Here is a 12,444-nt window from a genome sequence, read left to right on the forward strand (position 1 = left end):
AATTTGGAAGAAAAATTAATGCTTTAAATTTGAGCCCTTGGATCTGAACCTACCCCTGTAGTTTTGATTCTGAGTTAGATCAAAAACAGAAAGAGGCCCGTTTTCCAGTTCCATTAGAATGCAACCAAAGATAAAGTCTGGATCTCATGAGAGCACTATCTCATGGGATATTCACCTTTGAGATCACAGGAATCTCACCAAATTGGATGATTTCATTATGTTTCTACTATATAAGGATGAAATCTCATTGGATTTCAATGCCAGAAAATCTGAAACCCTTCTCTGATTCAGTCATGACACTGAATTCTGAACCCTAGCCTAAACCTAATACAGATCCAGATCTCAATCTTCTCAGCCGATTACTAATATAAACATTTTTGTACAAACATTTCCATCTAATTACTTTATATTAATATTTTCAGTAGGGAAGTTATTTAATAGTTTTCAACCCTTAGCAGTGAAGATTAAGATTGCAATAGAATTTTGGTAATCTGTGTGCTTTATAGTCCTCATTTTTAAAAAAACTGGCCATCTGTTTCCACCTCTCAGCAAAGATTTAACAGAAGAGGCTGTAGGTAAGTTGCCATACTACTAAGATTTAATTATTTTTACAAAATATGCAACAAAATGTTTACTAGTACATAATGGAGCATTATGCTAAATAAAACTGAGTTGTACTGGTCAAAATAAATTAAGACAGTATGCTGGATATGTATTATACTTTTATGATGTCTATTTGCCTGGTCAAATTCTGGCTTGCCTACTCAATTGGAGTAGCTCCATAAGTAGACCCACTGACCTGCTGTGCCCCTGTTTGTGTGTAGAAACCGGCCCTTATTCACTAATTCACAGAAATCATTAATTTATTTCCCCATCATTTGTGCAACTCTTTTATATTCCCAAAAGGTCATCAGTGGTTGCTTTGCTGGTTGAATTGCCAGTGGAATCTCCTAAGTATACTGATTTCCTGTTTCTTTCAGATTAGGACTATAAAAGAACCCTTGGCTTTCCTGCAAGAATTCAATAGGAACACTGTGGGACAACTTTCACCTGTAGATATGATTTCATATGTGGAAGCATTATCTGTATCTTACCCATCACTAAGTACTATGAATAACACAATTTCTGACAAGGAAGCACTTACTAATGTGACTATTAATGTAAGTGGCTTGAGCATTACTGTTGTATTTTTTTTCCTTTTATAAATAGCATAAGGCTTTTGTGCTTAAAAATATTTTTATACTGACAGGTTTTTGTTAACACCGTGAACAATTTTGTTCAAAAGGATAAAATTACAGTTTGGGAAGCACTCCCTACAGATAACAGGAGAACAAGTCTCACTAAGCTGATGCATGCTGCGGAACAGGCAATGCTGCTCATGTCACAGAACTTCAAAAAGACAACACAGCTAGATATTAATGCAAGTGAAATGGGTAAGAAAAAGAAAATGAATGTAAGTGATACTTTAGATGTGAATTACACTGTGAAATTTTTTCAGTATAAATTGTTGAGATTAAAGTAGTGTTATGTAAAACCCAGAGATTTGGGGTTTTAAGAGTTTGAAGGAGCAACCAAAAAACACCTACAGATTTTGGGCCAGACCCTGGGCTAATGTAAATCATCTAACTATATTGACTTCAATGAAGGTAAGACCGGGTGCACCAGCTGAGGATCTAGATTGGTTCTTAGAGGGATGATATAGAGGGTCATGCTTTCCGCTCTGAATGTTTTCCAGTTCAAACTTCACTCATGACCAAAGTGGCAGTCATCACACTGCTTTTAGCAAATCACTGTACATCTTGAACAGATGCATTAAAAATGCCAACAGAATGAAAATTAGAGTTGCTAGCAGAACTCTACAAGCCACGTTTTGTTTTATTTTTGATTCAGTAAAAGCAATGTAAACAAACGTTGAACTAGTCTGTGCCTTGAAGGCCCAGCCCTGTGTTGGTGATGGCACAGCTGTGTTTTGAATTTCAAGAAAGTTCAGATAAGGATATTGGGGAAGATCTCAACTTGACTTCCCACTATCTCCCTCCGTGTATAATTTGCTTGTCTTCTGTGTTATGGTCTTAGGAAGACACTAAGAGTAGCATTTTCAAAAGTGCTCAGCTTTGGCCTATCTCCTCTCACTGAAGGCAGTCATGCAGTGAAGATAACAGTGTTACTGTAGGCTTCAGTGGGAGCAGAGTAAGGCTCGTGCTGTGCCCTTTTTGAGACTCTATCCTAAGACTATATTCTTTCCCCTTTTTGGTTTTGACCAGCCATTCTGCTTTTCTTCTTCCAGAGTAACTCATATATCCTCTGATTGATCCAGTTTCCTGATCTGGTGTAGTAAAATCCAGTATTCCCTCCCCTGGTCACATAAATCTTGCCATTTACAGATCACTCCCCAAAATGCACCATGATACTGAGAAAAAACCTGCCTCCGTTTCTAAGGAAGAACAGATCCTTTTCCTTCTTTCACTTCAGTGAGATTTGCTGTTGTCAGATGAAATGAGGGAGACAACACAGAATGAACCAGTCTCATAAGCTCCAGGGAGCCTGTTACATTTGTAATTTGTAGCACAGATGGACCCAGTTGTATGGCCAACTGTGGGAGTAGTTTACTAGGCCATACCCTAAAGAGAGCAGATGCTAATACAGAGACCTAAAGGAGAGCTTTGAAAATTTCAGTCATTTTCTGGCAACGTTTTGTTTGAGAATCTGAATTTATAGGTGCTTATCCAAACTGAACCCAAACTCTAAACCTTTTGAAGTCTTCCCATTACTACTCAGCACTATGAATATCTTACCCACAATGCCGATGTGTTTCCCACACACTTATTTTTGAGACCAGGCCCACAAGAATGTCTCATTCTCCATTGCATTTCATGGTGCAGCTTCTTGAACTACAGACTATCCAAATCTTCAACCGCAAAGAACTATTTCTTACATCCGGACAAACATTTTCTGACAGCTGGTCTATTGAAGAGCTCATATTGTTTTTGTGTGCTGTGCTATAAGCAATGCAGATGGTTTAGTTTAGTGATTCTAGCCCATCAGTCAAGTTTTAGATTTTTCTTTTTTTTTTCTTTTTTTTTTCTTTTTTTTTCTTTAAGGCCTGATTGACTTTTTTTTTTCCCCACTGTGGATGATTGAAACTCTGCACTATAATGAACTGAGTAAAGAGCTCAGTGTCCTCTAATGTAGTTTTTGTCCTGAGGGGCGAAGATTGTTTGTTTGTTTTTTGTTTTGTTTGTTGACAGCACACATCATTATATCATGGTGCAATGTGCATTTTGTACCAGGGAATGATCACTGTGAGATATTCACTTTTCAAAACTTGGCTTTTTCGAATGTTACTATTCAATGGAGGATTTTATCCTTTGCTTTTTATAATTGTGATTTGTGATCCCTTTCAGAAATGAATTTTTAATAAAGCAATAGCTCTTCCTAAAGTAACCTATTATTCTTTCCAGTGCCTAATTTAATGCAAAGTAAATAAAAGACCATATTTTTCATGGAAAGAATAAAAGGTATGAGAGAAAAATGTATACATTAGAATAACGAAGTCTAGAGGTTTAAAGCAAACATGTACCTATTAATAGCATTTCTCCTTGAAATATTTGGCACAATGATGTATTTTTAAAATTCACAATTATGCAATCTGATGTCACATTTATTAACCTAACTGTAAATTATATTAGACTGTAATGGAAGTGATTTGCATAGTATTTTTCTTTTTACAGCTCTCAAGGTTTTTGCTTTTGATTCGCACCACATGAAACACATTCACCCTCATGCACACATGGGAGGAGATTATATAAAGATATCTCCAAAGAAAAAGGAATCACCTAATTCTAATGGTAAGAAAAAGCCATTAAACAATGGTTTAAGCAGCATTCCTGGTACCTACTTGCTGGCAAAAATCAGATGCATAATTCACTAACTGTGCAGTTGTGACATTGATAGCAATAGAGAAAGGCATTTGTAACACCTTGTTGTCTAGCCCTGGGTCCTATCTACAGCTTCCACTGGTGTAATGCACCGCAGAAATATTATGCCTCTTATTTTTGCCAGTTTTTATATGGAAACCGCCCTCCATTTTTGTATGTTTTATTACAATATGTTTTAAATGTACTAAAATACTAATGATCATACTGGCACATCTAAAGCACTTTACAAGGAAGCATATTTCTGTAGCTATCTTAAAGCTCGAGGTGCGTGTACATATATTAAAGATATGTAAAGTAAGATCCAAGTATAACTAGCCCATCCAGACTGACCCCAACTCCCAAGGAATGAATTGATCAGCAGCACAATAAAACTTCCCATTCCCAACTACCCCATGCATCTCAACCCACTCCTCAGCAAAGAGAAAGCCAAGAGAGTAGACAAGTCTTACAATCTGTCAGAGTTGGATTAAGTGGAAGGAATGACTTGCAGACTCAGTTACCCCTCCTGAAAAATACCCAGTCAAATGTCCTTTGAAACCAAGAAGCTGTTACCCTGATTGCAGTGGCGGGAGTACCACACAGAGATGTACAAAAGTGATGGTGGCTATATTGAGAACCTAGAGGGATAATATACCATTTATGTGAAATCCCCTCATACTATCCCCCTAAATTGAAACACAACAGCTGTGTAATAGCACATAGCACCACTGTATAACACTTTAGGACAGACAGTGAAGAAAAAATGTCTAGCTGAAACAAGGTGGAGAATTTTGGCAGGCCTAATGTACCTAAATGATCTGCGAGAGATAGTGTAGTGCTGCACTTCTCAAACTGTGGTTTGGGACCCCAAAGTAGGTTGCGACCCCATTTTAATGTGGTTGCCACGGCTGGGGTTAGACTCCCTGAAGCCCGGGTCTGAAGCCAAAGCCCAAGGGCTTCAGCCCTGGGTGGTGGGACTCAGGCTTCAGCTTAAGCCCTAGGAAGTGGAGCTCAGGTTACAGCCCCACCCCCACCCTGCCCTTAATTGTGTAGTAATTTTTGTTGTCAGAAGGGGGTCACAGTGTAAGGAAGTTTGAGAACCACTGGTGTAGTGTAATGCACAGGACACTGGCTTCTGGGATTTAGAAGATCTGGGCTCTATCTCTGGCTCAACCATAGATCTGCTGGGTGACCTTGGGCAAGTCACTTCACAACTCTCGGTAGCTCTGTGTATCTTGTCTATTTAGTTTGTAAGCTTATTGGGGCAGGGACTCTCTTACTATGTGTTTGGATAGCACTTAGGATATTGGGGCCCTGATCTTAGTTGGGGCCTTATGCTGTCACTGAAATATGGATAATAATAAGAAATTAGAATTTTGCCAGAACACCAGAACTAGTGCCCCAAATCTGGCAAAACCAACCTTGAGCTCTTTCTCTGTCTTTACCTGGGTTTTCAGCCAATCAAAACCTCACTCCCAAACACCACAGAAGGGCATGGTATCAATACTGACTCAGGAGGAAGCATCCTACGTATTACTGTAGGTTTCTGTGCCTTGCATGTCTCCTATTCAGTTACTGACCAGGCACGAAATCCTGGGTGCAGTAAAATCAATGGCCAAACTCCCATTAACTTAAAACTGGGGCCAGGATTTTATCCCCTATAATTAACATTGTCAGATCTTGTAAGATAAACACCTGACCTGCAGCCAGAGGTAGTATTGCTGCAAGTATATATTGCTCCAGAAAAAAATGTGCATCTATCCTATTAGAATATCCAATATAAACACACATTTTTAATTCCAGTGGACATTATGTTGTTTTAAATAAGGCTATATTTCATTGTCTCTAAAACATTTTTATAAGTATTCCACAAAGATTCCATCTGTTTTGCATATTTTATGCAATAGCAGTAATAATGTCTATTGTTTATTGTTTCCTTAATGTCTTCAATTTTGTTCTACTATAAAAAAAAAACCCCACAAACTACTAAACACAGTCTGTTTGATTGATAGGCACTGTTGCAGTTGTGTTTCTGAGGTATAGCAATATTGGTTCTTTGCTTTCATCATCTAAAAACTCCTCATCGAAAGATAGTTCAGAGCAGAGAGAGACAGTAAGCTCATCAGTTATTGCTGTTGCAATTAATTCAAATCCACCTACACTCTATGAGCTTGAGAAAATAACATTTACTTTAAAGTACATCAAGGTAAGATTTTTTTTTTAATCAACATCTGAAGAAAGGAAAACAGTACTGTAATTATTTGATGTGATATAACTGTACCTACAGGATATGTTGGCTACCATGGGAAAATGTTTCTAGAGTATGTCAGCAGTAATAACTACAGAGTCACTGGACTGTAATTATCAGAGGGGTAGCCGTGTTAGTCTGAATCTGTAAAAAGCAACAGAGGGTCCTGTGGCACCTTTAAGACTAACAGAAGTATTGGGAGCATAAGCTTTCGTGGGTAAGAACTGTAATTGTGAGCAAAAAGTTATGAGTGTGATCAGAGAATCTTCCGGCTTCTGACCTTTCTGTATTTCGGATAATCTCACCAACAGTTTGTCAGATGATTAGAGCTATATCCATAAAAGGGAAACACTTCAAATCAGATTGAAGCGGATTTGCACAGGATAAGTGACTGCAGAAGCTTTTTGTTCTGTGCACATTAGCGCGTGTAGCACATCAGGGCCCTGGCCCATGGCATGTCATGACTGGCACTCCGAGGTCCTACCACAATACAAATAATAATAATCGGGGTCTTGGCAGTTGCCAGTATCACATTTGATGTCAGTGTGTTGATGTTGAGCCAGAAATGGCCTTAAGTACCCCTGGCTCCCTCCTCCTCTCCCCACCCACCTGACCCTCTGGCTGGACTTATAAAATGTATAGGACAAATCTGTTTTCTCCATGTCCTGGGACTATTCCAACACAAGATCATTTATGAGCAGTGAGCTAAGCCTAAAGTCCTTTTCTAGTTCACATTACTTGTAGATTGAGGCACCCCAGGTTGCTTTACAAGTGCCCAAGGTATTCAGTGTGACAGAACAGAAAAGACCCATGCTGCCTTGGGGCTGCAAATGAAGAGGCAGGAAATGAGAAGGAAAGAATGGAACCAAGCTGTTCTATTGGGTAGGATAGGGGCAGCAATGTGGCTGTAATGTTGCAAGTTGTTCCATTCAATAGTGCATGTATGTATATATAGCTGTGTACCAGATATAAGATTCTGACACCTTTGTAAATGCCAGGAAGGTTGGGTAATTGGATCAGTCCAGCTTGTTTAGTCTGCTGTTAATGAGGTGAATCAGGTATTTCAATGTTGTGCTATTTTTAATTGCCTGGGATAGGTTTGTTTGTTTGTTTTATGTTCTGAAGGTTGGTTTGGAGTGGGGAGGCGGGTTGAGTCTTGTTTTGGTTTGGTTTTTTTTCCTGAACCTTCCTTCAGTAAAATACAATTTTTAATGAATTGTTCTGGCTAATGTAACAAGAGTCTCTTGATGGAAAATGTCTGCCTTTCACCATCAGTAAAACATCTTATCTCTCTTGCAGACTGCAGATAAGGATATTAAATGTGCATTTTGGAACTACTCAGCAGACACAATGAATGGCAACTGGTCTACCGAAGGCTGTGAGCTGACACATTCCAACACTACTCATACCTCATGCAAATGTAATCATCTGACTCATTTTGCTGTTTTGATGTCTTCAGGCGGCTCTGTTGTAAGTGCTATTTTTCACTTAGTGTTTTACCAAATACTTAGATCTCATTTAATGTGGTTTTTTTCATTGCCACTAATATAATTTATTGCCATCTCTCCCCCCCCCCCCGCCCCCCTTTTGGCTCCATCTCTTTTTCCTTATTCAGCAAACACACAATTTATTGTGAACAGTGAAAACACAATTCCTCCCATTTCTGTCTGAATTTCTTTGTGTCCATTTTGCAGTATGACAGGACAGTGATGCAGCAAAGAATCTTGTTCCAAACCTTTAGTCTGTTGTTCTTTAGTTCAAAACCCACTTCAAGGCTACATTGGGATTTAACTGGTATCTGAAGTGGTCAGCAACCATATGGCCTGGGATTTTGCTCACAATGCTTTTTTGTCATATATTTGTCTTAGTATCTAAAAATCTGGAATGTCTCCTTTAAATGTATCCCCTGAGTTGCAATAGCATTGTCAGAAAATTGCATAGGAATAGCAAGGCAGGACTGAGTTCATGAACATTAAAACAGGGATCCTCACAAAAATCACAGAATTGTGAAAATGCTCCCGCACTTTGTGCCCCATTTACATTAAAAGGCTCCTAAGGTTTTTGGAATCCATACAGGATATATATATAGATATATAGGAGCCTAGGTTTAGTCTCAGGAGGCAGCTTTTTAGGCATTAGAATTGGTGATAAGAAGAGCATTAGCATGAATACGTTGTGCTGAGACAATTCTTCCACACTGTGCACTTCATACTGATTGAGGGTGCTTCTTAGTTGCTAAATAGCATCTTAAGTCTTCCGTTCAAATTTAAGACTTTTGAGGGGTCCTGATATAGTTCATTTTAAAAAGAGGATAATCTCTGGGCCTGTATTTAGAATTCATACTTAGATATACTTTATGGCCAGCAACAGCCTGCCCTTATGCAGTCACGTATTTCAGAGGTTCTTTTTGCTGAATACCAAGTAGCCAATGTAACTGTCCTTCTGCACAGAAAATACGTGCACGTAATCATTAAAAATAGCCCATAATATTTTAGACCATTTCCATACTAAGTATCTTGAACTAGCATTTGATTTAAGCAGTTGTGATTTCCAAGTCTTTTATTGCTCATGTTTACATTGAAGAAAAGTGATGCCCTTATTCTATGTAGGCAAATATGAATGAGTCACTGATGGGGTAATATTTTAATGTCAGGTATTAATAAATTTTCTGTTGCCAATATGTTTGTCAATTAGTAATAGATTAGATTTTTTTAAAGTCATATTACCAGATATCAAGACTAAAATGATATTATGCAAGGAAATAACACATCACTGGTGTTAAGAACATTGAAATATATATTTTATTGTTGGTTTTACTGAGCATTATATCTGCCTCAAAAAAAAAATACTTTTGAGCTTATCAAAAGTGTGCATTTGCACTGCAACCCTACAAACAGTTTTGATGTATGTTTTGCAAAAAGGTAAAAGGGAGTATATTATAGAATGATGCTTTTTTGACAAGGTACACAGTTATTCTCTTAACTATTATAATATAATTTTCCCCCAGGGTGTTACAAATTATAACATTCTTACAAGAATCACTCAGCTAGGAATAATTATTTCGTTGATTTGCCTCTCCATGTGCATTTTTACCTTCTGGTTCTTCAGTGAAATTCAAAGCACTAGAACAACAATTCACAAAAATCTCTGCTGCAGTCTTTTCCTGGCAGAACTTATCTTTCTTGTTGGAATTAATATGAACAATAATAAGGTGCGTAGCCTTTGTCATTCCTTGATTTTTACATTTGCAAAGTAAATATACAGTATAAAGTACCATTTTCCATATAGCATGCAATATTTTCTGATGTTAATATGAACGTTCTAGTGCTATTAACATCCTAGTCTCCACAGTACTTATGGTGAATACAATGTGTTTTTATTGTGCATGTTTTAGTTCAAGAAATAGAGCCACATTAATTGATGTAGCTCCATTGAATTCAATAGTGCTTTGCCAGTTTACGCTATCTGAAAACTTGGCCTCGGTGTGGTTGGTATTTCAACTATTTCACAACCCTAATGTTTTGACCTTTAACAGTTCCACCAACTAAGCATTTAGGTGCTGTACAAAGCAATGCTGGTGAATCAATGTATGGCACTTTTCCCTCAGAGTCAGTCCTGAACCAGCCTCAGCCTTGTGTTAAAGACACTGTGCTGCTAGAAGTGCCATCTACCAGATAAGATCTAAAAGTGATTAGAATATATAGAGATATACCTATCTCATAGAGGTGGAAGGGACCTTGAAAGGTCATCAAGTCCAGTCCCCTGCCTTCACTAGCAGGACCAAGTACTCTCCCTGACAGTTAGTTATGTTTTTTTTTTCCTTCCCCAGATCCCTCAATGGCCCCCTCAAGTATTGAATTCACAGCCCTGGGTTTAGTAGGCCAGTGCTCAAACTACTGAGCTATCCCTCCCCCTCTTGACCATTCACTGTCACTGAAGACCTCATGACACTCTTCAGTGGAGTAAGGATGTTGAGCCCTGCTTCCTGGGAAGATTATAGTTCACCTAGATATATTCTGCCTACCTAAAATATCCTGTAGTTTCAAGTGAATATGGTATTCTTCAAATCCTGCCTTAAACTGCTGGTTAGCATTGCTGTGTACCACACACCAGAGGTGTCTGAGTCTCAGTGGAGGTGGGGGTTGTGAAGTAATCCCTGTGTAATCCACCTCAGTGATGTAAAAAGACTTCTTTAGCACCTTGAGATTCTCAGGTAAAAGTTGCTATGTACATGTCAGATATTAATAATTATGATTTTTGAATTAGCTTGACATCATTTTAATAATGGACAGTTGCTAAAAAAGCATCTTCTCTTTTCTCATGTATTGCAGAACAGTATTTTAAATTGATTGAAAAATATCATTTGAAATTCCTGAGACAGCTCTCCAGTATTGATTGACTGAGGAGTGTAATTTTACAAGCATTGTTTACTAAAAGCATGTCCATATGCTTTAAAATAAAACTTTAAATAATGATTTGCCAGGCAATTTAATTTTGGTATCTAAAGGAAAAATGCATCTTAATTAATTCAGCACAATATATAGACTAGTCAGCTCCAGTTGTGGGGTCAAGAGTGTCCATTTAGAGGGATTTGGGTAAGGGGACACAGACATATCCACCGCTTGATTTTAAAGGTTAAATATATTTTCTTTGCTTTACAGATTGCTACAGAAAAATAATAATGAAGAGGTTTAGGCCAAGTATCTCTAAGTCATGGTTAAATTTAGACTGTGATAATACCCTTTTGGCATAATTATTAATAAACAGAGCCCCCGGTCATGTATTGTAATAGTAATACATTCATTACTATTTATGACTTTGCTTTCTCTGGTTGACTTTCTAGCTCTTCTGTTCAATCACTGCTGGATTACTCCATTATTTCCTTTTAGCTGCCTTTGCATGGATGTGCATCGAAGGCATACACCTGTACCTTATAGTTGTGGGAGTCATCTACAACAAGGGATTCTTACACAAGAACTTCTATATCTTTGGTTACGTGAGTCCAGCAGTGGTGGTAGGAATTTCAGCAGCGCTAGGATATAAATATTACGGCACTAGCGAAGTGTAAGTTGCTGTTTTACATGTCTGTTTCAGTTAGTAACATGGTGTACGAATGCAGAGGAAGTATACGTAGGAGTTGGGCACATTTCAAGACATTCTGTGCTGTTTACTTTTCAGATGTTGGCTCAGCACAAAGAATAACTTTATATGGAGTTTTATAGGACCAGCATGTCTAATAATTCTTGTAAGTATAATTTCCCTTTTTTATTATCGTTTGTAAAACTGATAATAAAAGGTGTTTAATAATCACTAAACTATTGGCAGTCTATCTGTGAGTGCTAACTATAGGGCAGGATTGAAGGTTTAAGACTATTTTTATAGTGTCTCTAAATTATTTCTATGCTGTACATCTAAATGCTTTGCTAGCTTGGAAAACAAATGTTTGACTAATAAAACTCCGTGGCAGATCAGGGCTGTTTCTTCTTTTTTTTCCTTTTAACCTGATAGTTTGAGGAATTCTGTGCAGCATTTTTAGTCTGTAAGAAGCAACATCTTCACATGTCAGTGGTATCTCAGCAAGGCTCAGCAGGAGCTGTATACAGACACTATGCCAACAGACAGATAATCTAGTATTTGAAATGTTGCGTTACTTAATCTTTTATCAGTGATCGGTCATCTTAGAAGATTAGACTGTCATCTTTATGGTTTTATCTTTCCTATGTACCCTGTCATCATCAAAGCTATTTTAAACTAAATTGCGATGTCAAAGACAAGAACCCTCTATTTCACGTGGGCAGACAAGTCAAGTATTGATAGCCCTATTTCAGATGGGAAGAGGGCCTTTTTAATTCTGATTGGAAGTGGTTTCAAACCTGCAAATTTGGCAGGTATTATATGTTCCATTCTAAATAAGACATCTTTTTGGTACTTTACAGCACTTAGAAATGCTTTTGAAGTTTAACAAACCATTCCATCTGTAATCGGGCATCACTATATGTGAGAAGATTGACAGTGATCAGACAATAGCAGGAGCTCTAAGAAGGAGAAGGTATAGTGGAGGGGCTGGTCCACACTAACCCCCCAGTTCGAACTAAGATACGCAACTTCAGCTACGTGAATAACGTAGCTGAAGTCGAAGTACCTTAGTTCGAACTTAAAGGTACTTACCAAAGGTCCACACGCGGCAGGCAGGCTCCCCCGTCGACTCCGCCTACTCCTCTCGCGGAGCAAGAGTACCAGCGTCGACGGCGAGCACTTCCGGGATCGATCCGGGATCGA

The 12,444-nt window shown here is 38.2% G+C and overlaps 1 protein-coding gene across 1 annotated transcript in view; it reads left to right on the forward strand.

The window, feature by feature from the left end:
* LOC112114242 (adhesion G protein-coupled receptor L4) overlaps window positions 1–12,444 on the forward strand; it is a 99,646-nt gene that overhangs the window by 62,369 nt on the left and 24,833 nt on the right. Inside the window, exons 6-13 of the mRNA XM_024210850.3 lie at window positions 981–1,160; window positions 1,250–1,433; window positions 3,732–3,848; window positions 5,930–6,123; window positions 7,465–7,635; window positions 9,173–9,376; window positions 11,009–11,229; window positions 11,344–11,410. Coding sequence (XP_024066618.2) covers window positions 981–1,160; window positions 1,250–1,433; window positions 3,732–3,848; window positions 5,930–6,123; window positions 7,465–7,635; window positions 9,173–9,376; window positions 11,009–11,229; window positions 11,344–11,410 — 1,338 coding nt within the window. The remainder of the gene's footprint in view (window positions 1–980; window positions 1,161–1,249; window positions 1,434–3,731; window positions 3,849–5,929; window positions 6,124–7,464; window positions 7,636–9,172; window positions 9,377–11,008; window positions 11,230–11,343; window positions 11,411–12,444) is intronic.

The sequence above is a fragment of the Terrapene carolina genome, unplaced genomic scaffold (genome assembly GCF_002925995.2).
Source record: "Terrapene carolina triunguis isolate 2854851 unplaced genomic scaffold, T_m_triunguis-2.0 Scaffold211, whole genome shotgun sequence".
Taxonomy (NCBI): domain Eukaryota; kingdom Metazoa; phylum Chordata; order Testudines; family Emydidae; genus Terrapene; species Terrapene triunguis.